The 26,424-nt window shown below is 33.7% G+C and overlaps 1 protein-coding gene across 4 annotated transcripts; it reads right to left on the bottom strand.

Annotated features, from left to right (window-relative positions):
* Positions 1-1,034: 1,034 nt before the first annotated feature.
* On the bottom strand, positions 1,035-24,154 carry LOC134273550 (protein TBATA-like). Of its 4 annotated transcripts, none has more exons than XM_062755742.1 (10): positions 23,827-24,154; positions 16,045-16,093; positions 14,793-15,004; positions 12,905-13,153; positions 10,551-10,813; positions 10,295-10,376; positions 9,960-10,122; positions 9,462-9,536; positions 8,463-8,566; positions 1,035-1,454 (listed from the first exon to the last, which is right to left on the bottom strand). In XM_062755742.1, the coding sequence occupies exons 2-10, from the start codon at positions 16,077-16,079 to the stop codon at positions 1,234-1,236; spliced, it is 1,404 nt and encodes a 467-aa protein (XP_062611726.1). In that variant the 5' UTR covers positions 16,080-16,093; positions 23,827-24,154; the 3' UTR covers positions 1,035-1,233. The 4 variants fall into 4 exon arrangements, with proteins under 4 accessions (XP_062611726.1, XP_062611727.1, XP_062611728.1 ...); XM_062755743.1 differs by lacking the exon at positions 23,827-24,154 and adding an exon at positions 17,788-17,806; XM_062755744.1 differs by lacking the exon at positions 16,045-16,093 and having other exon boundaries at positions 1,036-1,454; positions 23,827-24,153.
* Positions 24,155-26,424: the final 2,270 nt, after the last annotated feature.

Here is a 26,424-nt window from a genome sequence, read left to right as displayed (position 1 = left end):
TCTGCAAGGCTCGGGTGACTTTTTGTAACGTTTTTCAACTGAAAAAATAACTTGTCTTCCCCATAAAAACCTCCTGAATAATACTTAAATTTAATAACTTTCTCACAACTTTGCTAATTATATAGGCCTATTATTAGTTATTAAAAATAAGTACAATCCTTCAAATACGTAAATTATCAAATTCTTGGTGTTAGGAACTGATGAATTCTAGAATTCTGCCGAACAAAATTTTATCTGTATATTGTTAATTACCATCTGTAAAATACAATAAATTTCAAAACTGAAAAACACTTTAATTGAATGATAGAAAATATCACAGCACGTTTATTTCAGAAATAAATATGAACATTTGAGCAAATACAGGCATAATATAAGACTAATGAGCATTGAATTAAATGTACAAATGTTCAGGAAAGAATCTATCTACAACTTATGTACAAGTAAAAAACAAAATTCAAAGCATTAACTGGCGTTGGAATCAAATCACGCACACGTGTGCTAAACGTCTGAATATTTCACAAAGGTAACAATTGTGTTTTTTGTGGCATAAGGTGCAGGGTTGTTGCAAGTCTACTCTGGTCTTCAATTGACTTTTGATTTTGTTTGATAGATGAATTTAATACTTCCAGAACAAAATAGGAGAAGAATTTAATATACATGTATACTGTATAGTATGAACAGAATTCAGCTGAAGATGATTACATAAATTGTATGTATGAAGATATTATAAATAAATAGAATGTTATTTATACACCAAGGTAGAGGCAATATCATACCCAAAGAAATTAAGGCAGTTTACTAAAATAACTTGCCAGCTACTCAATAGACTTATTCAGATATTTGTTATTTACAATTGTTACAATTTCTTGATGTACAGATACAAATTACATTAATTACCATGTCTACTCAAGAAAATAATCAAAACAACAAAAGAGTAATACTGTTCATTTCTTCATTGCAAACTCCTCCAGCATTTAACATAGGGTTTGAAACACATTTTACAATTTCAATTCAAAATTGTAAAAAAAAAAAAAAAAAAAAAAAAATAACAAAGTATGCAACACAAGAAAGGCATACTGGAAAGAATAGCATCAATAATTGGAAAAATATCAAGATTGTATTTGGCATTTCATAATCCATATCTAATAATTTATGAAATGCCTTTTTGAACCATATCATGTTAAAGAGAAACTATGGGTATAGTTTATAATCCAATTTAGATTTTATCTACTTTCAAAATGTATTCATGCTATCTTGTTGAGTTTTTACTTGTGTTAATGGTTCACGTTTTCCCTCAGCAGATTTTGTAAATCTAAGAGTGTTTTCCGTTTTCTTTTGACCCTCTGCGCATGTGTTAGATGGTTTTACGCCATTTCCGGTTCTACCAGCTTGGGTAGAGGGTCGACTTGGCTGTTTTCTAAATGCGTCGGTGACGGGTGGCTTGACTTGGTATCCTGAAAAACAGAATAGAATTTTATTTATTTTTAACTATTCAATAATGAACTAAATAATTTAGATCAAATGACAAAATAATTGATGGATATGATGTACAAAAGTTAAGATAAAGCTTTAAAAGTATTCAAATGTTTAAGTATATTTAAATATTCTACTATATACCGGTATTGCTCGACCTATACAAGACGAGACAAGGAAAAGTATAAATTATAATACGATTTATCATATAAAGATTGTAACAGCAAGGTAATATTGGTAAAAGTGCTTTGAGTGATAAATATCAAAACATCTTTGTGAATCTTTACATGTAGATATTTCAAAAATCGTGTTTATTTCACTGAATGTTTAAAAATTTAAAACCTATATGAATTGATACAAGTTTGTAACATTATACACAAAAGAAATTAAATCTGGATATACATGTATATACAGAGGATAATACCCGTTTTGTCATTAAGAATCAATATACCGGGTATAAAAGAAAGTTTTATATTTATATCGCAGCGCTGAAAAAACAAAGGAAAGTCTACATGCGCAAATCGTCACAGCATAATCAGTGCAATTTGTGAATAGATGTTTCAGCTATTGGTTTTATTGATCCGTACACATCCCAATTTTGGGAGAATTTTTCATCAACGTTCTTTATGTTTTGTTGTGAAGTTATAGTGAAAGAACGGGTGTGGATCAAACATCCACATTGTTCATAGTGATGTGAAATTTACACTAAATACCTCAGCATTAAAGCCATGGGGTTCAGGATAGAGATCTGGAAGGTGCATATAATATAAGATGCTTCATTAATGTAAACTATTACATCCCTGATGATACATGTCATGAGGATAATAATAAAGAGTTTTGAAGGTACATATTCAATAAGTTCTTTGGCACAAAAGAAGATGTAATGTAGAAGCAAATTAAGTACTAACACTGCAAAGTTGCATGTTAATGATAGGTCAGGCTCATAGTTCAAGATATCTTATATCTAATATTGCAAAAGAACTTTTAAAATCTAGAAAATGCATTGCAAATAATTTTCTATGTCAGGATATTGCATTTGCAATTGCATTCACTGAAGGATGACGTTGAGTTTTTAGACAGTTACCAAGGAACATACTTTGTTTAACTATAACTAGATAGCTTTTTAAAGTACCAGTCCACATAAAAATCAGACAAAGGGTGATATATGAGGGTTCTCAGAATTTGATGATTTTCCACTCATAGATTTATTTTGAAGTATGAACAATGTATGTAAAATGAAAAATGTTTTGAGTCATGGTAACCATGGAAACCCGGCCAAAGAAATTTCCTTAGCAACCGGCGGATTTTTCAGTGTTGAAGGACAAAAAATCACCTATCTTTGAGGCTTAAAATAACACGTAAATACCATGAGAATTATTCTTACTTGTGGGTGTAATAAAGATACACATTTATAGTGTTCTAAAAATGTAATAAAAAATATTTAGGTCTTAAGTCATTTCTGTGCTAGACATTGGAAGGTACACATGTTTTACAAGTTTTACTGATTCAGCATTTTTCGTGATTTTGACAATATTCAAGGCCAAATTTTAAAAATGGCCAGATTAATACAGTTGTTGCACGTATCTCACATAAAAGTAGAGATATTCCTCTTTTAGAATTTGAAGTCAAATCCATGGGCTCTTTTGAAAATCGAATGTGTTGCCTAGCAACAAAAATGGGCTTTTTGAGGCATAAAATGAGAAACAATGTAAAAAGTTTACGGAAAAATCAAATGAACGGTTATTTATGATAAACGAGATATACATTTTAAAATAGTGTAATTAAATTCGGTCTCCCTAGCACATTATTGAATATTGCATAATTCTTTATCTCCATAGCAACGGCAGGTTCTCCATAGCAACAAGGCAAAGAAAGGTCATTTTGGCGTGTATTCGTGTAATCTGATTAAGACTTATTCAAATTAAGTCAGAAAAATCCAGTTGAGCAAAATTGACAATGAAATTTTGGTTTTATTGTTTTTTTTTAATTTCTTAATCAACCCATACGGCAAGGATTCCGTGTACATGACAGCCAAAATTCCTATGTCTTCTGTAAATCAGATTTGACCTTTGGGATTGTATTGTTTGTCATGGAATTAGATATTCAAGTAATATGCTAATAATTGCATGGTAATAGTTCGGAAAGAATTTAAAATGTTGTATCAAGTTATTGAATATTGTTCAATGACTTATTTCCATAGCAACAACACCGCTCCATTAGCAACGACACAAAGAAAGTTTGACGCATATTCATTTTACCTGTAAATCTTTATCTAAATCACGTCATGAAGAAAAAAAATGATGTCGAAATGTTTGTTTTTCGAAAGTATTTTTAAACTCATTTAATCATAACAACTATTTCTATAACATAGCAAATGTCTTTAGAGAATTCCTTTATTGATTATTTTTTTTCTATGGCCGTGTAAGAAGCGGGGGGGGGGGGGAGGGGCTATTATGCCGATACTTAGCTATAGAATACTATTGAAAACTTCACTACAATATACATGTGACGATCTTCTATTTTCTGGTTTGTTTGTCAAGGAATTTGCGGTTGTTGATTGTTCCCAAACTGAAAATATATGGTTGTCCCCCCCCCCCCCCCCCGAAATTGCTTACTAAGGGTCTGTATTTACCGAAAGTGGTTTCTGCATGCCTTTTAATTTCCATCCTTGCATATCTGAATTCAAACTTAAAACTGCACTTTTAAAAGGGAGTTGTGCCTCTGAGATTTTCAGGTCACCTGAGTCTTTCAGGTGACCTATTGCTACCTCTTTCCATTCGTCGTCGTAAGTCATTCGGCGGCATAGGCGTAGTCACAGGGGGGGGGCAGCGGGGGCACTAGCCCCCCCCCACACTTTCAGATCTGGGGGGGGGGGGGGCAAGAGTTTGTCTGTGCCCCCCCCCCCACTTTTTAATGAAGAAGAAAATCACAGCTATTTTGAAATAATATTAAACCTCATTTTATGGCATTATTTCTATGTTCAACAACTGAGTAAGCATTTCTGTTGAAATAATATAGTTGTATAATGTGGGTCAAAAAATTGGAATTGAAAGTAACTTGCCTTTGAAAAAAAGTTGTTTACTACCCCCCCCCCCCCCCCCCCCCCCCCCCGAAATAGGATTTTCGAGTTTGGGGAACTTTCACTTTCTGGACTTGAGCCCCCTCACTTTTAAGTTTGTGAGTTTTTTTTTTTTTTATTTGGCTTGTCAAAGAATTTCTGGACTTGAGCCCCCTCACTTTTAAGTTTGTGACTACGCCTCTGGGCGGTCGTAAACATTAATTTGACCATTTTTAGCCGGGCTTATTGCTCAAAGAGTAATTGCCGGCTTATGTGATCCTGTTCAAGGCGGGATGTTAACCCAATAGTCGCCATTTTAAAGTTACGTGCAAAAATATAGTTCTTACTCTCAACCGCTTTTGAGATAATACAAACGCTATATAAAGCAACAAAAATAAAACGAATTTTTATCTATATAAAATAAACATTAGTAGTAATGACTTTTAAAACCTCATAAGTCAAAGAACATAGTTCATTAGCGTAAGGATTTTTGATACTCAGTGTTACCGTAGTTCTCTACACATACGAGGTAAAGCAGGAGAGGGAACCAGACTGGCCTGTTTGTTTATATTCAGCTGCGGTACCAGATTAGGATTGAAAAACTCACTGTCAGTGTCTTATCATTTATATTGATAGTTTTAAAATATTTTTTTCATCAGAACATAAACGTGATTCATGTAAGAAATCCATTCTACTCTGTAAATGAGCCCGGCTGTCTGTACTTCTGAGACTTTGATTAGCTTCTTCTCTGGAACCACTGAACCAATTTCAACCAAATTTGAAATAACCCATCTATGGGTAAAAGAGGAACAGAAATTGTGTATTTCATGGTCCCTGGGGCCTGAGGGGTGGGACCAAAACCACTAAAATAAATGCAAACTTTAAAATCTTCTTTACTTCTAGACACCAAGCAGTGAAACTGTTGGAATGATTGTAATAAGCATTGAGTCCTCTACACTGTACCAAAATAGTAAAATTCTTTGCCCCAGGGTCAGGGGTTCTATATGCTAGGGCTGGGCTAAATAGATTATATAGTGAAAATACATTATTTCTTTGAATATCTCTGCTCCTGGGTAAAATTAATTAAGTACACAGTAATGATGAGAAAGAATTCCTGTTCTACAGTAGTGAATTTCATGGCCCTTGGGCAGGGGTTCTGGCGTTAGGACGGGGATAAAATAATTATAGTTAACATGACTTGATTTTTTGAAAATCTTTTCCTCTGCTCCTGGGTATTAAAACAAACTAACCACATATATAGTTATGATGAGGAAGGGTGCATCATCAAAAATCGTGAACTTAATGGCTCCAGAATCAGGAGTTCTGGTGTTAGGGTGCAGGGCTCTTTTAATTATATAGTGAACATGCATTTTTGATATGGATAATCTTCTTCTCTGTCCCTGGGTATTAAACAACTTACTACATGCGTAGTAATGATGAGGAAGATGGCCTCTTTGAAAAGTGTGAATTTGATGGCCAAAGGATCAGGTTGTGAATTTCATGGTGCAAAGACTAGGATTTCTGGTGATACTTAGGATGGGGCTCTGATCATTAAATGGTGAAATTGCAATAATTCTTTGATAATTAATCTTCTTCTTTGCTCCCATGTATTTAACAAACTCACAACAGACATATAGTTATGATTTAGCTATGATCGTTCTTCCAGGATTGGGAATTCCAAGCCCCCTGGAACAGGGGTATCATAGAGGGCTGGGGTTGGGGGTTGGGTGGGGGGTTGTCTCTGGCTATATACTAAAAATGAATTACTTCTTTGAAATCCACTCCATGATGTTAATCAAACATTTATGATGAGCAAGGGTACCTTTTCCAAAATTGTGAAATGTGTGGACCTGAGGTTCTTGATGGGTGGGGGCACCACTGCGTAATGCTAAATATTACTTAGATTGGTTGAAATGCATTTTTTTAATTCCCCTACCCTGTCTATGGTTATAAAGTTACCAAACTACATAGGCGTCGGAACCGGGGGGGAGGGGGGGGGGCTAGAGGCTTAGCCTTTTTTTAGTACAGATATAGAATATTGCTGCGTAGGTTTAAACCCCCCCCCCCCACTTTCAATATACACGTTGCAGAATAGGTTTGAAATTAGGAATTCAAAGTGGTGCTGTTTGGAAAAAAATTGGTACTGAATATCGATCCTAACATCACCCCCCCCCCCCACCCCCCGAAATAGGATTCGTGTTTGGGCAACGGACATTTCCCTTTTTTACTTGTCAGGTTTCTTTTTGAGATCTAAAAAATGTTTTCTTACACTTAGCCCCCCCCCCCCTTTTAATTTGCTTCCGACGCGAATGAACTAAACATGCTAAGAGTATAGTTATGATGAGCAATGGTTGTGCATGTGAATGTCATGGCCTTTGGTTTCAAAACATAACCCAAAGTCAATTGCAAAACTCATTATTTTGGGTTTCAATGATTTATTCATGATTTATTCTGAAATATTTTTCATGAGTCTTAAATCCTAGCTACTTTCATTGCAGAAAAGTACTGCTTGAAAAATGTCAGAGATGAAAACTTGAAAATATCGGAAATGAAAACAATTCCGGAAATAAAATGCAGCCATTGAAACCAGGTACCGTGAGTGTCTTGAATCTAATCCACAATATACACTTATGTGTATGTACAAGTTACATTAAAACATTATTTATGGAAAACATCCTTAATTTGGTATCATATGATTTTTTCCAGTTCACACATACAAGAAATTTTGCCCCGTTTTAAAATGGCCCGGTCACAGTTCTGTTTAAGAATTTATACTTTGTTTTTTTTTAACTCGCCCCATTTTAAATTCGCTCACCTGTAGTTGTTGCCATGACAACAATTGATGGAACATGCATTTCATATATAATTTTTCAGCACTCTCCTCATATACAATCATCAATACATTAATTTAATATTCATTTCCATAACAAACACTGATCCCAACGTCAAATTTGTTTACAGGAGGCATAGGGTACATTGGTTGCCATGCACTGGGAATCGTTGCCATGGGTTGATTAAAGACGAAAAAAAAAATTAAGATTGACCAACTGTTCATTTTCAGTTTTGCTCAATCACATTTTTCTGACTTAATTTGAATAAGCCTTAATAAGATTACATGAATACATGCCAAAATGACCTTTCTTTGCCTTGTTGCTATGGAGAACCTGCCGTTGCTATGGAGATAAAGAATTATGCAATATTCAATAATGTGCTAGGGAGACCGAATTTAATTATACTATTTTAAAATTTATGTCTCGTTTATCATAAATAACCGTTCATTTGATTTTTTCCGTAAACTTTTTACATTGTTTCTCATTTTATGCATCAAAAAGCCCATTTTTGTTGCTAGGCAACACATTCGATTTTCAAAAGAGCCCATGGATTTGACTTCAAATTCTAAAAGAGGAATACCTCTACTTTTATGTGAGATACGTGCAACAACTGTATTAATCTGGCCATTTTTAAAATTTGGCCTTGAATATTGTCAAAATCACGAAAAATGCTGAATCAGCAAAACTTGTAAAACATGTGTACCTTCCAATGTCTAGCACAGAAATGACTTAAGACCTAAATATTTTTTATTACATTATTAGAACACTATAAATGTGTATCTTTATTACACCCACAAGTAAGAATAATTCTCATGGTATTTACGTGTTATTTTAAGCCTCAAAGATAGGTGATTTTTTGTCCTTCAACACTGAAAAATCCGCCGGTTGCTAAGGAAATTTCTTTGGCCGGGTTTCCATGGTTACCATGACTCAAAACATTTTTCATTTTACATACACTGTTCATACTTCAAAATAAATCTATGAGTGGAAAATCATCAAATTCTGAGAACCTTCATGTATCACTTTTTTACAGTTTTGTCTGATTTTTATGTGGACCGGTACTTAAATAAAAGCAACAGTACTGATGGCCTAATACTTACCGTCATCAGCTTGTTTGGGTGGTGGGGAGGGAATTTTCTGTTCCGTCTTTTTCATCTCGTCTGCATTGGGTTCTCCCGGAACGCCTGGTTCATTCAACACTAGCCTACAATATAACGTTCGATCATCTTGACTATAAAAAGAAGTATGTACATTGTATGTCATAAGCATTAGACTATATATGAATTGGTTATGTTCATAGTATAGAAATGTTGAGGGAGGGGAAAATAATTTGTATTTTACTGCATATAGCAATAGGATTCTGCAAGAATATATATTGGAAGTAAGTTTTAATGTACAGTGAATACTAGTAATTTTAAATACAGTATATTACATGTTAAAGTGTACTATACATGCATACCGTTTTGTGTTTAGCAGTTTAGGGGTGAACGAAAAAACATTGAATGTGCCAAATATTATCTGTCTGGCGTGTAATGTAAAGGGATATAAGAAGGATATCATTTCAGGTGAAATCCTCTTGTATATAATGTGAAATAGTGTGTAACTTGTGCAAAAAAGAAATGATAACTGAATTTTTGGCAGGTGCTATATTCGGTACCAATTTTCATAAAAGGGTTAACATATTAGTACTTTTTCAAGAGAACATCAGCCTATAAGACATATTTTATAAAACATATCAAACATCCAAATGAAACAAATGCTTTATCGCAACGGTTGTACAAAAGCATCGAACAGAAAAGACAATAAGACAAAAGACAGTTATGACTGACAGAAAGCATTAGATCTTTTTTAACATACAAACTTTTACAAAGATATGAATTTATAATAACTTGATAATAAATGAACGATTTGCCATGACTAGATGTAATATAAAGGACACTTTTCCAAAATATTTACTGAGATCATTTAATGAGCCTAAAAGGAAATACGTATGAAGAAATTGCATCAATATCTACAAGTTTCTAAAACGCCTGAATTCAAGCCACTGCAAGTCAAAAATCAAGTGAAAAGACACACTGAAATCTACTGTGAATACCGACCCTTGCATTGTACTGAACATTCTCATGTCAGCATTCTCAGGATCGAGAGAAGCGATGGGGTCTTTCAAAGTAAGTCTGTAAAAGTTAGAGTTTCACTCTACAGGCGTGTTTCTGACACCTCAACAGTCAAAGGACTGGTTCAGTTAGAACTCTTAGATAGTTTTGAAATCTTTTTTGGTAAAATTATTTAGTACTTGAAGAGACGTTGTACATGCAGCTTATCACTGTTAGCATATCTAATTTTGTAAAGATTTTTAATATGAATTTAAGTCGCACCTTTAGATACCAGAAACTCATAAATGAATAAAACTAGTATATTTAAATGTTTTTTTTTTTATATTTTACCATTTCATAAAAAAAATTTGAATGTTGAAATATTATATTTCATTCCATTTAAACACTTCCAGAAATTAAATATAATTTCTACATCACCCACTAGTTTCTATAACACTTCCATGCCACTACCAAAGGAAAATTATGTAATTTCCCTACACCCACCTGTCTGATTTCTCGCCTCCCCCCACTATCTGGCCCGTCTCATTGATGGGAGGGAGTTTCGTCCTGGTGGAGTCGTCCACGTATTCTACAGGGACTTCTCTCTGGTAATATTCACTCTGAGATCCCATGGCTGACCTGATCAGGTCCATCACGACTCCCTTCTCTGAAATAAGAAAGATAGATAGTTGCAACTATATTGTATATTTTTTTCAACATTCTAATTTTGAATGTAACTGAAAATAAGTTTACTCTGTAACAAGGTATTTGTTATAATTCTATGAAAGTTAGGATGCCTTGCATCAATATTGTTTGAAGTCATTAAATCGTCTTCAAACCTCTCTCTCCAGCTGAAACGAGCCAGGCTTGGACTGCATTAATGTCTTCTGTTTGTAAAATCTGGCACAACATCTGCAATACCTAGCAAAAAGAAAGATCGAATGCAATTAAAGAACTCCTTGCAAAAAGAAAGATCGTATGCAAAAGAACTAGCAAAAAGAAAGATCCCATGCAATGAAAACTCTTTTAAAACTTTAGGTCAATTCATAATCATTAAAAAATGAATTATTTTAGAATTTAGATTTCTTTATTTACCATGGCTTCTACATCTGGTTCTGGTGCTATATGCTGCAGATTTCCGTAGTATTTGTCTCTGCCGCTCCTAGATCCAGTCTTACCACGTGACATAGCACGTGATGGGGGCGGGATGATTCTTCCTGTTGTTTCTGAATACTGTGTTTTAGGTCTGTCCAAAAGACCAGGGGGTTGGGGCTTCTTAGGTGCCAGTTCCTCGGGGGAAAGTCCGATGGCTTTAGTTAACTGATGGAGTTCATCCCGCCATTGTTCTGTCACGGGCACTAAATACAAAAAAAAAAAATAGGTACATTTAAGACATGAAACTAGAGAAAAGGTAAAAGCATTATCTGTACAGTTGTAGATTATTATGATAAATTTATCTTTCAATTATCATACACTTTGACTTTTCATGAAAATCACGATTCAAATAGTTTGTAGGAGTTGCATCCTTTCGGCTTAGATCAATTATATTCAACTAGATTTCATATAAATATATTTGTGATTTTCCAAGCCCGAATTCTTTCGATCCAACAAAATAATTGGTTATGTTAAACTGTAATTCCCAGCACACAGCATGCATTAACCCAGTGATTTTATATCTGCTTTCAATATAGGTCAGTAAATTTTGCATTCTCGCTCGCCATGTTAGAACTTTCTCAAGTTTTAACAAATTGAAAATGGATACAATCTTAGAGGTTAAGCCCTTTTTGTTCAGCAAAAGTTCATGAATGATCTCGAGTCGTATTTATCATTGGTATGACTTTTGCTAACAATAAGGGCTTAATTTCTTTCAGTTGAACGATTTCGTTATTTAGAGCGTTCTGGAAAAGCTATCCGAGCCGACTACGCTAGAAATAATATTCACTAAATCTACATGTATTTATGTATGAAAACACTTTTATGTTGCCTCAAAGCTAGGTAAGCCTTATGAAGTGAATTATTGATTAAATTTGAATTAAAATCACAACAACAAATTCTTTGCTGGCTCTTTATTGATCAACAGTAATCATAACATATTTAAGAATAAAAAAATATAAAATAAAATTAAAAGATTGATTAAATAATTGTCAATATATCTTTATGCATCACAGCGCTGCATGTCACGTGAATTGTGAAATGGGGTCAACAAGCTGATTAATAACTAAAGTGAAAATAGAAAGAAAAAATCAGTCAACAATCACCAACAAGGACCACTCGAACACACGCCAGCGACCTTGAGTGCTCTCTAAAAGCAGTAGTGTCACAAATACCGACCTCAAAAGCCCCAATTTTATCACAAATGCATATCGTGGTGCCATGAGGATTTCAGATCCTCGGCCAAGCTCTCTCCCTCATAAAAATCTTCGCGCGGAAGCTCCGTCCTGAGACGAAGCTCTGTGCGCGGGCGCAGAGGTGCAAGAGAGCGATGACCCAAGGACGCTTTGGCACTGTTTTGGTAATGCCCAGAGACAGAATAACCTGTTAGATAAAAGCAAACATTGCCAAAATTAATAGTGACAGTTGAGATCGGATTCAAGGAGGGTTTGGGTAGAATTCCAGAACAAAAAAAGTTAGCGTGGTAATGACGTAAAAGCTGACGAACAGTTTTTCACCATGTCTTTTATCGTAAACAAATACATTAAAGCAGTACTCAATGTGTTTGGAAGAAGAAACGATGTGTTAGTAATAAACGAAGGTTATTGAGATTTCTAGTTTTAATATGGGGATTATTTCGAAAGGTAAATATTGGAGCATTTGGCTTATTTAACATGAGATTAAGCATATCACAAGTGTTTGCGTATGGTAGTTTGTTCGTAGGCACAGGACACTTATTTTCACTCCGTTCTGTATGCTTTTCGGTTTAAATTCCAGATGTTCATAATTTTATAAGCAATGAATTATAACTACATAGTCATTTTAATTGGGGGTACTCGTAACAAACACATGCAAAGTAAATTTAATATTTTGTTCTAAAGATATGCTGCTGATAATTTCTTGTAGTCGTTTTAATAAAATTAGTTAAACTATCATGAAATTAATCACAGTCATTGTAAAGTTTACTGAGCAGATTAACATATCTTTTTAAGGGAGAAGAGAGCCAATAAAAATAAGTGATTTGCGCAAATCTAAGCATTAAATAATTACCAAAACTTTGCAACACGTCTGTTGGGCCCGACAAAATAACATAACATTAACAAAGAAAGATTCAAGTCTATTATAGAAGAAATAAACAACTGTATAGCAGCTTCGAGTTTTGGGGGTTTAATGGTTCATAGTGAAATAGATCAGAAATATTTGAGAGTTCTACGTCTAGTTCTTTCAGTTCCGTGCAAGCAAAGCCAAACAACAGTTTTGTTCAGATTCCAGACACATAACCAAGCATGCGTACTCACCCATTCCCACTCTTGGGACCGCCTTCTCTCGGAATGGGTAACTATTGAGTCCCGTGAAGTACTGTAGACCGGTCACGGTATTGATGGGGTGGAGCCGGGAGTTGACATTAATGGCGTTCACCGGAACTTGTCCCTTCCAGTTGCTCATCTGCTTGTTGTTGAAGGCGTTTGGCGGGAACTGGAGAGAGTATTTAGGGCTGGCGAAGTAGCCGTCATCATTAACAGCACAGATTGGAACATCTAGGAGACCTTAGATAGAATAAAACAATATTATACTCATGGTCAAGGTTTGAATTTGTATCATGTTGTAAATTTTGAATTTACTGGGGGAGGTAAATGCAGAATTTACAACATGTTGTAAATTTTGAAATTTTACGGAGGGGAGGTAAATGCAAAATTTGCAACATGTTGCAAAGTTTGCATTTATCTCCCCCTGGTAAATTCAAAATTTACAACATGGTGTTTGTGTGAACGATTATTTCGATTTAAGGAGCAAGTTTTCCCCATTAGGTACCATAGGGCATGGTAATGGAAGTACTAAAAGTAAGGAGAATTATTTAAAACATTTAAGAACTTGCACCCCACCCCTCCATCCCCAACCCAATAAATCAGTACTGAAATTTTGTAATTCAATATTCAAGTAGAAAAACTATATCACTATATTTTGTTTCATTTTTTTTTTCAGTTTGTTGAATGGGATGTACATTAGATGGTACTCTGTTACATTGGAAATAGCATGCTCAATTAAAATTTGAAATTCAATGCTGGCTACGTAGGGTGTAATTATAAAAAATCAGTATTTCAATACAACTTTTTTTCGAACTTATCTCAACCCATCTTGAGTAAAGATGATAATCAGGTAACACATCTGTACATCGATATATATATCTCAAAGGTTTACAATGCGGTTTTTGAACAATGGAAGGTAATAGTAATATAAAACTGTCTGATATTTATCTAGATAAAATATCATATCATTGACGGTTTGAACAACCCCTGTATTATAAGTCAGAAGGACATATTTGCGAGAAGAATTAATTTTGATTTAAATGTCTTTCATCTGTAAAATAGGCCGCTCCGTGAGACGTTTTGGTAATTCTTTTCAGTTCTGTATAATCCGCGTCCAGATTAAAATTTAATTGAATATCCTTCGTTGGTGAAATTCTCGATCGCCTTATTTTGATGTAGGTATTCCTGTATGTTTTGACAACAGTGTGATCTTAAAAATATTTTGTGCATTATAATATTTACTAGTTCTTTGAATCCATAACACACAAGTGAAGTCAATTTATTGAACTCTTCACTGATCCCTACATGCAATTTGGTCATACTCGGTGAGCCTTTGATTAAAGAGGAATTTTTTATAACAGGTGCGTTTAAAACATCTGAGATTATTCATAGACTCATTTATTTTATTGACAAACATAGAAAAATTGACACATTATTCATTATTAATTTCCATGGTTATTTAAACTAATACTAAATGTAACTGTAACGCATTTACAAGGTTTCACACTGTTAAAGTTGATTAAACACTTTGTGCAAATGTCGAACTTTAAATTTATTGGGCGACACATAAACTTGTGAAAAAGTTTAATCAGAGATCAGCCATCTATGATAACAATAACATTTAATCAATCAATTCTGAAGTCGTGCTCTTGCTCGCCAGATATTTTAATTGGTAGTTCCTTTAATTTGAATGCTTCTTAAGTAGTACGACACGTATGCCGGTATATGTTGAACTTCCGAGGGAGTGGGGGGGGGATTCATTTGTTTATTTTTACACTGTATGTCAAAATTTTACGTTCTTAATTTGTAAATTATAGTTTTTGTATGCATACACTGCATCAAATTCATGGGCATGTATATATTCTGGATTTTCTTTTACCTTTTATATGACGCACGCGATGGGGGTGTGGGTTGTGTCGCGTGAAAAATGAGTTCTGGCTAAGCTGTCCAAATCTATATCCTCCTGTAGATCCCTGTGTTGAGGGCCTCTTTCGGAAGCTATCTAGAGAGGCCATGTATCCCTCATCAACAGGTCCAGGGCGAGCAAACAAATCACCATTGGTCGGTCGGAACACCTCTGACTGACTCATACTGCAGAAGGAAAAAGTTTTCAGTTTAAAAGATATAGAAAAAACACCCATAATGCTTCTCTTATTATTGCTAATTTCTAGTCTTGGCATTAATCTAATTGAAACTTTTTATTAGTGTGTAAGAAATATATACAACTGCAATAGGCCTAGTAAATTTTGTGTTTATACAAGTGTATTTTTGTATTTTCTGTCATATTCTTGCCATACTATATATTCTGTCTTCCGATTGTAAGCTATTTGTGTTAAATTCAAGTGCAAACATAACCTTCAGTTTGATCCTTTGATACATCAACATTGTCGTTTTCACAAATATTTGTCATTTTACGCCATGGGTATTAAATTAAAGATCAATACAATGTAAACAACCAAATACATAAACGAGTTTGGTGTTTAAGAAACTACTATTCTACTCATGCATATATATCTAAAGTGGATTTATAAGCCATAAAAAGCTAGTAAAGGATTTGTTAATTCTTACTGAAAATGAAAAAGACTAAGCTTTGATCTTTTGATCAATTCACCTTTCAGCAATGAAAATACATTGTTTATCTAAATGCTTTGATCTTTTACACCTACAAATTTGTAAAAATGAAAATGAAAATACCGGGTATATCTTAATTTGTTGATGTCATACCTGAAACGACACATTGGTAAAACTTGACTACAACCCAAATAATTCTATGGTCAACTTGTTAAAGATATGTTAAGAAACAGATTATTAATGATGTAACAGGAAAAAAATATACATATAATGGCTTCTATATTTTTGTCTATTATAGTATCGTCATCATCATGTAGAGAATTTTGTAAAGCATACAAAAAGTTTGAAAATAAAAACTGAAATGAGTAATAATAAATAAGTTAATAGTTGTATAAATAGTATATATAATTTGACTACATCAGAATCAGAAAGTTAAAATGCTGTTCTAAATTACCCTACATGCATAGGTTTATGTGTAAAGATTGACAGGAGCAGAAGAGAAGATATTCTACGTTGGTTTAATTTATTACTGAATAAAAAAAGAACTACGTTACACTCACTCAAACATGTGGCCTTGTTGGTGTAGTAAAGCCATGATCAAAAATAATCCTGTGCAAAAATGAATTTCACTGTATATCACATTAAGGGTATCGTGGATTTATAAACCAGCGACCAACTTGCTGAACCTCTCATTTACAAGTACATGTAATATTTTTTATAGAATTAAATACCCGTAGTGCGACATATGCACTTAAGTGCGGTTCCTAATTGCACATAGTTCGACACTTAGGCATGATGCAAACTTTTCATACCTCAATAGGCAATATGAAGTTTCATTGTAAAATTGTCAACGATTTATAAGCTTCACACTTTTCATTGTCATTGGTTAAAGAATGGTCTATTGCGTGTTTTAATATTGAATTGATATTCTGGTCATGATGTGTTATGAATCGAAGTAAAGTTCTTGTCGTTTTTTTCATTCACTTCAGCGTTCTTACAGTTTCTTTATTTTCGAAAAATATTAACAAAAAAATAATTATTGCTACTTTAGTTCAAGACTATTCAAAGCACAGTCAAACCTCGATATCCCGAACTCAATAGGCGATTACAAAAAAACTTCAAAATATCCGAGGATTCAAGATATATTCAAGTTAAAATACTTAAAAATAAAAAGCTGGGAACTTCCAAATCACTTCGATATATCCATTATAATCGAGATATTCGTGTTCGACAAACCAAAATTCAACTGTGTTTAGTCCGCGCGTTATATATGCATGAATACTTCAATTTTGTTTCCTACACAGTTAACGGTAATTGAAAGAATATCTGTTAGTTTATTTTTATTTTTTATCACACCCACTGCCAATAATATTAACTAAAGACTTCGTATTACAGGTATTTTACATTTTTGCCTCCCAAAGAGGTCGTCATGATAAATATAGAACTAGACCCATTCTCGGCCCTACGCTCTTTCGTCGCTTGATAATTTCTCGATTCAGTTAGACTTGAGCCCATTTACAATTTCCAATATTTGTTTTCCTCTGAATTCAAATACACACATCCGTTAATCAATTCGCTATTTGTGTAACATTTCTTTTTAACAATAAAGTTTTTAAATACGAGCGTGCCTAGCGACGTATTGTGTCCCTCATAGCAATGAGAAAGTAGCCGCTTATATCACTAATCACATAAAGTGTTTGCTCAAATAGAAATTATGCATTGAATGACACAATCGTAAATAATAGATACACGAGCCTACTGTTGGGATGATATTTCGAATAATACAAAGGCCTACATGTTTATATTAACTTCCCGGAAAATGAATTCGAGCTTGCTGGATTTTAAGGACCCTCTTCCAATGAAAATGTAGTGTTGAACTTTGAGAAAATTGTGTCATTTAGAGAAGAAATTATAAAGTTGACTTTTTTTTCATTTTCAACTTATGGTACCCTGTAATCCCCCTCTCACATCACCCCTAGGAAATATAAGTCAGCTAAGTATTGATAAACAAAAATCACTACTGCTCATTAGCCAGCTTATGTAGAATCACGTGCGAATACAATATTCACTTAACTTAGTCTATTATTATGTTTAGACTACTTCAAATAATATTAAATAGTAGATTTTCAGTTTATCCTATTTTAAATCGAAGGGCAGATCACTCAAATTGCCCCATAGACTTGGAACTCTTCAGTACTTGTGCAGAGTATATTGCATCCTTAAAGTTACGCGTTTGAAAAATTGGGTTAAAAAGAAGGCCGTGGCGGTTTTTTTTTTTTTTAACAAAATCCAAAAATACATACCTATATTTGTTTATAAATTCAATCCATTTATAAGAATGCTCCCGAATAAAAGGAAATGATGTTACTTTAATAAATAAAAAAAAAAACAGTTGCAACTTCAGTTCATATTCTCTCAGGCTCAAAGAACTCAAAAGTTGTTGGTTGGTTATACCTTAATCAAATGTCATTAAGATCCAGGATTTTGTAAAAAGTCCGTCAATCAAAGACGATAAGGCTAAACATAGACGTTATATTCCAAAAGAGAATTTCAAAAACAGCTAGTATTGGTGATTTCTATAGAAGAAAGTTTGGTTCAATAATCATTCTAGATCAATGTGATTGAAGACTTCCATACACAAACAATTAAACAAACCAACAAAACAATCGTCACTGCTCACGTTAACCTAAGGACACAAATGTGCTACAAAAGTTCCCTAAAAACAGATCTAAGTATTTACAAATCCCCGCGTTCTTAAAGTGTGTTGTCTGAGAAAAATCTCGGTATTAAAAGATTGTGCAAAGCAATAAAACGAAAATTAAATCGATCAACAAAGGCCAAAGGAAAGACATACATCACTTCTAATACAAGTTCAAAATTTGACAGATACACGAAACATTCTTGCAGCAAATGTTCAAATCGTGGTTATTCAAACACGAATCCTTGGCGTTCCAATGAAATTCTTAAATACCGACATATGTATATGCAAGTTAGAAGCAAGACATAAGCTCATAATGTGTTTTTATCATCCGCCATTTATTTTAAAAAATCAATTTTAATTCCGCACAGTTTTATTTTATCAACATTTTGAAGTATACTTGATAGTCTGTTTTTAAAAACAGAGGGGGTTCTACAAGTGTCAAATATATAAATTTTATGAAGTTTTCGAGCAGGAAACCATTTCAAGATATCAGGAATGTTTGTCAATCTTTCACAAGAACTTTTAGCAAATACAGTAAATAGGTTTTCATCAAAATTTTGACAGGGATTTTTACATTCTTTCATTTCATTTCATCTTTTATTGCTCTCTTGAGAGTTAAGGTAATTTTCGTACTTTAAAGATATTACATAAATTCTAAAATTAATTTACAGGCTGAATAAAATATGGAGTGCAAACATAAACTTTATAAACAGAAAATACATTATTGAAATGAAAGATATTTTCAGTTATTAGAGCCCAAGGTTGTTTAGAAAGTGTAATCCCTATTTAGAATCTATTAGTTTTATATTGGCATTCTAATGCATAACAAATAATTCTAAAACACATAAATAGCAACGGCACTTGGCAGCCAAATTATGCACTTAGTTTTTTTCTCTGCACTTATAACTAGCCACCAAGAGCAAACTTTGAAATAACAAAATTCACATGAATGAATTCTAATACAAAAGTAAAAAAAAAAAATTCTTTTTTTTTCAAAAAAAAAGAGGGGGGGGGAGAGTTATGGCCTCCGACTTAGATAATTGTTCTTCAAGGGCGGTAACTTAATTCTGTAGACGATTATTAAAATGTAAAGACTGTCATCTAAATCCGTCGAACGTTTGGCAGACAGATCAGATCAATGTCTGTAATTTGGAGCTGTTCGTCATGGTTATGTAATGCTAGGAAGTTTCGGCTTTTCGTGAGATAAGGCAGGATAAAAAATATAAACCAAGTGTAGGTTTTATTTAGTTTTCTTGCAGTGGACCTACATGCATGTGTGTTTTTTTTAATTTCTAATTAATAGAACCAATTGCTTTAACTCAACCAAAAAAGTTTGTGAGTAGCAATCAATTGAATTGACTTATCCTCGATAAACATTTGCCGAATTAAAAGAGCATATATTAAGTGTACAGCACTTATTATTGCAACAAATTACCAATCAATGACAAAACATAGATTTGGACACCGTGTGAATTTAATCAAGTATCTGCAAAGTCTTTGATCCAGGGGATCGATTGCGCCTACAAAACTTGCATGCCCATGCAGTCCCATAATTTTCCTTTTGATCTAACCCAGCAGGCCTTATGACAAATTGTCACAAATAGCTCAGGCAGTTTGTAGCCATTTTATACAGTATAGTAGCGATTATTTTCATTTATCAGTTAAACTTTTGACAACCCAAACTTGCTTCAATATTCTTTCCAGAGCTAGTTTGTTCAATAATTCTTTAAACACCAAGCATTTACAAGGTTCTTGGTAAAGGCTGTCAAATGCAGTGTACCAATGTGTTTGCTTTTAAGCAGATTCACTGCTAGGGGGCGACGTGCCCATGAACCAATAACGGTTCTGTTGATCAAATATCATTCACTGTCGTCAGTTTAACAAGAGACTTATCCTTTAACTACGACTAAATTAAAACCATTTCTTTAATTAAGGATTGGGTTTATGTATACTTTATCAAATGTATCTCCGTTTAAGGCATTTAACTGCAATTGAAAGCTATAATTTATGTTGGTTGACGCGCAATTTTCTCTCGGAGACGGGATAAAATGGTTATAAGATGAAATACTTGATGTATGTGAACACTGTCAAGCTACTGGAATGGGTCTACACAATACCCACGTTGGATTAAAAGAAATTATGGCATATGGCGACAGCTTTTAAACGCCAAAGCTATTTTTCCAATATTGGTCACATTGATACTGATAACTTTTTTTTTTAACCGAGGATTCATTTATAAGGCATTTTTAAAAACATTCAGAAAAAGCTTTCTCATCAGAAATAATTTTTTGGAATGTATTTTTTAAACAAGAAATTAAAAGAGAAGCTATAAACTAGACTGAACAAATTTGTTCTTCAATACTTCAACCTCTCACTTTCATTTAGAGAAGAAAAGCGTTCAATGGTCAAAATAAACTGTATCAGCTATGCAAATCAAATACCTCGTGTTATCGGTTTTTTACAATTGATGGTAGTCATCTATTCTAAGACAAAAACCTGCAATTTGTCATTGACTTTAGGGTAGATGGCAACATTTGTAGATACAAACAGGCAAAAGTAAAATCAAATCGTCGATAATCACCAAATTATTGGACTTTATGGCTCTTTAAGTTTAAAATATTCATAATTCGGATGAAGTAATAGCTCCTTCAGGGAATATGTGAACCATATTTCGATCAGAAAGCGATGATGCTCTATATGTAATGGGGCCTGATGTATTTAATAATGTACTTTGCAGCCTACATAATAAATGAAACGCAAAGCAATGAAGTGATCTTAGACCTATTTAAAATAATTTTGCATGAATGGCAATTAACTTTCAAGGCCTTTTGAAGTATTCTAATGGAAACATTGAAAAGATACCAAAGTTTTAGTTCGAACATTTTTGGAAAAATAAGTTGACCATCAATGGGTGTTTTTCTTTCAAAGACATCCCAAAGTAGTGACATACATTTGCTTTGCAATAAAAACATTGACACTGGTTGTTAAAATGCAGGTGAATGAGATATATGGAAAATATAGATTGATTCTAGAAACATTATAACCTGACAGAAAATGAACCAGGTATAATCTTTATTTTCGTCGGAAAATTCAATAAATATTTTATAAACGGATAGATTTTTGCTCATCTAATAAATGTATTTGAAGCTTTCGAAGCAAGATCCTAAATTTCATTTTTTTTTCAAAGAAATTTTAAGAAGGACGTACATGGGTGAAAAAAAACATGTATAGTGCTCCTAGCTGCAATAAGATTGTGAAACATGCTGAAACAACCCCCCCCCCCCCCCCTGTACACCATTCTTAAGATGAAGTGTTATATAACTTTTTTTTCAAAAAAGCAGCATGGATTTATTTATTTTATTCATTCCTAGTTTATCTGTTAACATTCCGGCAGAAGTCAGAGTAATTTATTTTAAATAGTCATTAAAAATTTCACTCAGTTAATATTTAATATTTACCTACAGGGATAAAGGTCCTATGGGCGTTTATATTCTTACCAGACTCTATTATCAAAACCAAACACCTTCTTCAATAAATCGTCTCTTCAGACCAGTCAGTTTAAATTATTCTCCGAATGCTTCTCGAGTGCTTTCCTCAATTTACAATGAATTTCTAATCAATTTATCTAGTGTCAAAAGATTAGAATATACAAAACTACGTATGTACAAAATGAGTTCCCCATATCTATTATACGTTTGGATTGCAGTTTAACAGTAAGAAATATACTTCATATTATTTGGTGACGTATTTTGGAGTGCAGTGCATGTGCCAAGGCAAGCAAGTGCTATCCACGTAATACCGGGGTAGCAATGTAACAATTTCAATATATTGAAGGACTGTATTTACATGCATATACCCAAATTTCAACATTTTTATATAACAGGTTTTTGTAACATTGGAGACATCGTCGCAAACCACGGCCAAAATGTACGATCCTCTCCCATTCTGGTAGGAGAGAGCTATATGCGGACTCCGGACCGTGGCTTGAGACGATGCATTGGAGAAAGACATGGACGAAAAAGATTCTATGTAATACAGGACATTTTTCAATCATCTTCGCTAGCCAAGGTTTTTTTTTGACCCGCTACTCTCCACACGAACATGTTTTGTGATGAGAGTATCGGCTAGAGAAGAAGGATATTTTGGGGTATTTTTATCTTTTAAAAAAAATACAATATTTCCTCTTTCATTTATCAAGTGATTTAGTGATACCTGAGGTGGCTGTATTGATTTTTGACTATAATTATTTATAAAATACAGATAATGGTGAAATATTTATGAACTTTTCCAAAAAAAGTTAATTTCTGAGTCTTTGTTGGGACTGGGAAATAAATCATTAACGCTGAATGCGCATGTGTCGTTGCAACGAGATATCCACTGAATTTACAAACGACGGTTTTTCAGCTTTATCAAAGCCGTCTTTATATATCTGAAAAAAAAAAGTCGAAAATGTCCCATCGATTGATATCACGGTTTAAAAATCAATGTGATGCTCAGTTGGCATAATTAACAGAGAGAGAGAGAGAGCACACAAGCATTTGACGTTTTTAACATTTCTTTTCATAAATTAAAAAAATCACCATACTTTTATATAAGTATGGGAATTTTTTATATATGAAAAAGGGCTTGAGAGAGAGAGAGCGAGAGAGAGAGAGAGAGAGAAATAATTATCGAAAGGTAAGATTACATTGCTACATTTAAATAACCTTTTTTTTTAAATCCTTAAATTCAATAGTACGCAGTAGCTTTAAAACAATTATTGTCATTTCTGAACTGACACGGTCCTACAAAGAATACCCCGCAGTCCTAGATAATAGTAAATTCCATTTCAGATTTTCGAAGCACTGGGTGTCATAAACATTACATATTCGTATGCGAATCACGCTCCAAATTAGCATGTACGTTTTTAAAAGGGAATAAAACTCGGTTCATTTTCACAAATCCTTGATGGACACCCGTATTAATCAAGCACCAAGGATCGTCACCATTTTAAACTCGAGTCTCTTAAAAGAATCTAAAAATCTCGTACATAAAATTGACGATTCGTCGAATGTGCACTACAGTGGAGCAACTTATTGGTTGTGAAAAGAGTTTAACTATGTAAAATAGTTGTCAAATTCAATAGAAGTCAAAAAAAGGCTATTTAATCCATTGATTAATTGAACCACTCTTTGAGCGTGTAATCTTTGACTCCGGAAACTCTCGCTCTTGCAATTTCCTCTCCTTTTGGAATCTACGGAAGATATTGGCGTGCGAGCGCTATAGATTCTTGAATATTCCTATGATAGGTATTGAAAAGGTAATACTTGATCTGCAAGCCTGTAATTATTCTAGAATTTGATCCATACTAAGAGGACATATCAAATATTGGGATTTAAATTATTTCTAATAAGACAACAATCATCCAAACAAAATATGTTAAGGTGGTCCATTTTATGCTTAAAAATGGTGTGAATATTATACAGTGAGAATCAACCTAAGTGTTTCCCAGAGGAAAAAGTTGGGAACACATGTAATTTCTTAACAAAATATCAGAGCCATCAAACTTACAACTGCATTTTCATTTTTTAAAAATGAAAAAAAAATTATGACGAATTTTGTGAATCTGTAAATTATTTTATCATCTTGAAACTACTCTTACCTTAAAATGGACCAGACGAACAATTATCCTGGTGAAATGTTGTAAACCAGTATAACCCCCAATTCACTCCACGGTAGTCCGAAATGCCGCGTTAAAGCCCAGAACTGGTAACCAAGGACGCCACGCAGACGAACGATCGGCTTAGTCAATAGGACTGATTAATACACTAACTGGAACAATACACCGGAGAAAAAATAGATTATACCTCTTAATGCAATCTATAATATATTCGTTAACAAGCTCCAGGTATTAGCACCTGACGGGTTTTATGCCATGTTTTTAAATTTCTCTAAGGTTTTTCTTTGAGGCCCTTGTGGCATTTATTTTCCTTAAAAAAATTACGTTGACCATTTAAAACAAAATTAAATGCGTTGACGATGCACTGAAATTCTTACAATTTAACAGTAGTAGTTATCAATACGGTTAGACGAGAACTTAAAGGGGCGTATATATCAGAAGGCTTTAACAGATAAGCCCTGTAATGGTTATACAAACTGTTTCGCTAAGACAAACACAAGATATCAGCTGTGAACAATGCATATACTGTTTCAAGATCCAAAATGTATTGTTGCCAGTTTTACTGATCTGATAACACTCCGGTAGGGGGACACAAGTGATATCCTGAAACTTAAGCCCCCGGATTTTCTTTTTCTCGCCCCAGACAACTGAGCGACTATTGCCGAAACGACATGGCTAAAGAGATTTGACTTTTTGGGTTTTGGTGACCATTTGTCTTATTTTGATTCCAATCAGTCTAATACAAGTGATACATGAAGTATGCAAGAATTTAAGCCGAGCGTTTTGGCATCTACAAAATACATTTTAATCATTGTTAACCTTTTAAAACTGTATATATATACTGCATTTGTATGTAATCCCTTCCGGAGAATTCTACCAGATCTTGCATTGAATGTAACTGCCTAGCACCAAAGTAACTCTTGGACATCAAAGACTATTTTGTACAATTAAGTGTCTGACAGATAAAGGTGAAACGTTAAATTGCAAGTTTAAAGACTAAAATGTGTATTTTACATAAGTTTGAAAATGGATTTAACATTTTAAAAATAATTCAGAGATATATTCATACTAACAAATTAAAACAACGTCATTGCAAAATTTTTCAGTCAACTTAAGTTTTTTGGTCTTATACTGACATTCTTTAGTAATTAAATCAGATTCCAATAACCTAAAGAAAAGCTCTGTTACTAGAAGTTTATGACAAAAACAAACGTATCCTTCCCAAATTATAGCCCCATTCAGTTCAGTTCTGTTTCATCTATAACATTATCTTTATTGTCCTTGAACGTGATATTAAGTCAAGACAATGGAACATTCTTACGTCATAACCAACAATATTCTCACATTCAAATGAAGGGTTTCAAAGTTGTAGCCTAGTTATCAATTTCATTCAAAGGCGTCGGAACTAGGGGGCTACCCCCCCCCCACTTTTTTTTTGCAAATTTATACAAAATATAGGCATTGAAAATCGGGGTTTTCCTTTTTTTGTTGGTTTAGCCCCCCCCCCCCCTTTTTTTAATTTGCTTCCGACGCCTATGTCATTTTTTATGACTTCAAAGTTGAATAAAAGTACATAAGTACTTTGTATCAAGATCAAGGTATACTTTGACATCATGAATATCAAAGTTTGAAACCATTTGAACCCTGTATTCACAATCGAGTTAAGATCCAAAGATTTGGTGTCCTGGCATTGAGATACGACATGAAGTCAGACTACTAGTATGCGATAATTATTATTCTGTTTAAGTCTCATTTAATTTTTCAGTGTTATAGGAGTACGTTTTTATATAACAATTATTTGTCAATTATTTACACAGAACTTTGCCGTTTGCCCCGATCAGGGATGCTTACTCCTCCATGACACCTGATCCCATCCCTGATGTTTTAGAGGTCCATTTTGCCCCATTCCCGATTTTCATGGTTTCAATGGACTTTTGTGCTTGAATACCATTTGTTATCTCCACATCTCAGTAAGATTATCGTTATACAGTGGCATTGTGCACCCCCTTATGCTTTGAGACAAAATATACGTGTATCTGTGCTTTCCAATAGTTAAGCATAGTCAGTGACATTCTTTCTATAATATTGAGGTATCCATCTCTTCTCTGTAACTCCTTCTATACCATCTTGCACCTCCTGTTTTACGTTTCGATTAGACAGATACTATATAGTCGTTTATTGAAAAACATTGGCTTCGTCATTATATTCGTATATAGGTGGGGGTGTATCATTTTGTGAGGTCAAGGTTATTAGTTCCTCTAGTTTTTGCCAGTTATTTAGTACACCTTATAATTTACATGTTGCTAACATTGCTGTAAAGAACTGAATTAATTTCAGTTCAATTAGATTTTTTTCTTAAGGATGTACAACACACCTACCCCCAAAAATTCCTGTCGTTTAATTTTCGTTATTTTTATATATTTAGTACATGACTATATCTACTGCATGTATGCATATTTTGGACAAAATCGTTCGAGTGGTTTTTGGACAGGAACTTCCGAAAGTTACCCCCCTTTAGTTGTTTACAAGGAGAGAAAATTTTTAATCAATGAACTACTTAAACCTTGATTTTCAATAAAA

Source organism: Saccostrea cucullata, unplaced genomic scaffold (genome assembly GCF_032062105.1).
Source record: "Saccostrea cucullata isolate Sc308-1 unplaced genomic scaffold, CSIRO_AGI_Scuc_v1 ctg560, whole genome shotgun sequence".
Lineage (NCBI taxonomy): Eukaryota > Metazoa > Mollusca > Bivalvia > Ostreida > Ostreidae > Saccostrea > Saccostrea cuccullata.
Note: the sequence above shows the minus strand (reverse complement) of the source record. Positions and strands in the feature narration are given on the sequence as shown.

Coding starts and splice junctions, on each gene's coding strand:
- LOC134273550 (XM_062755742.1), bottom strand. CDS start 16,079: ATGGCTTTACTACACCAACAAGGCCACATGTTTGA. Junction 15,005..16,044: donor CAACAAGGCCACATGTTTGA/GTGAGTGTAACG, acceptor TTCCTTCTGCAG/TATGAGTCAGTCAGAGGTGT. Junction 10,377..10,550: donor AACCAGATGTAGAAGCCATG/GTAAATAAAGAA, acceptor TCTTTTTGCTAG/GTATTGCAGATGTTGTGCCA.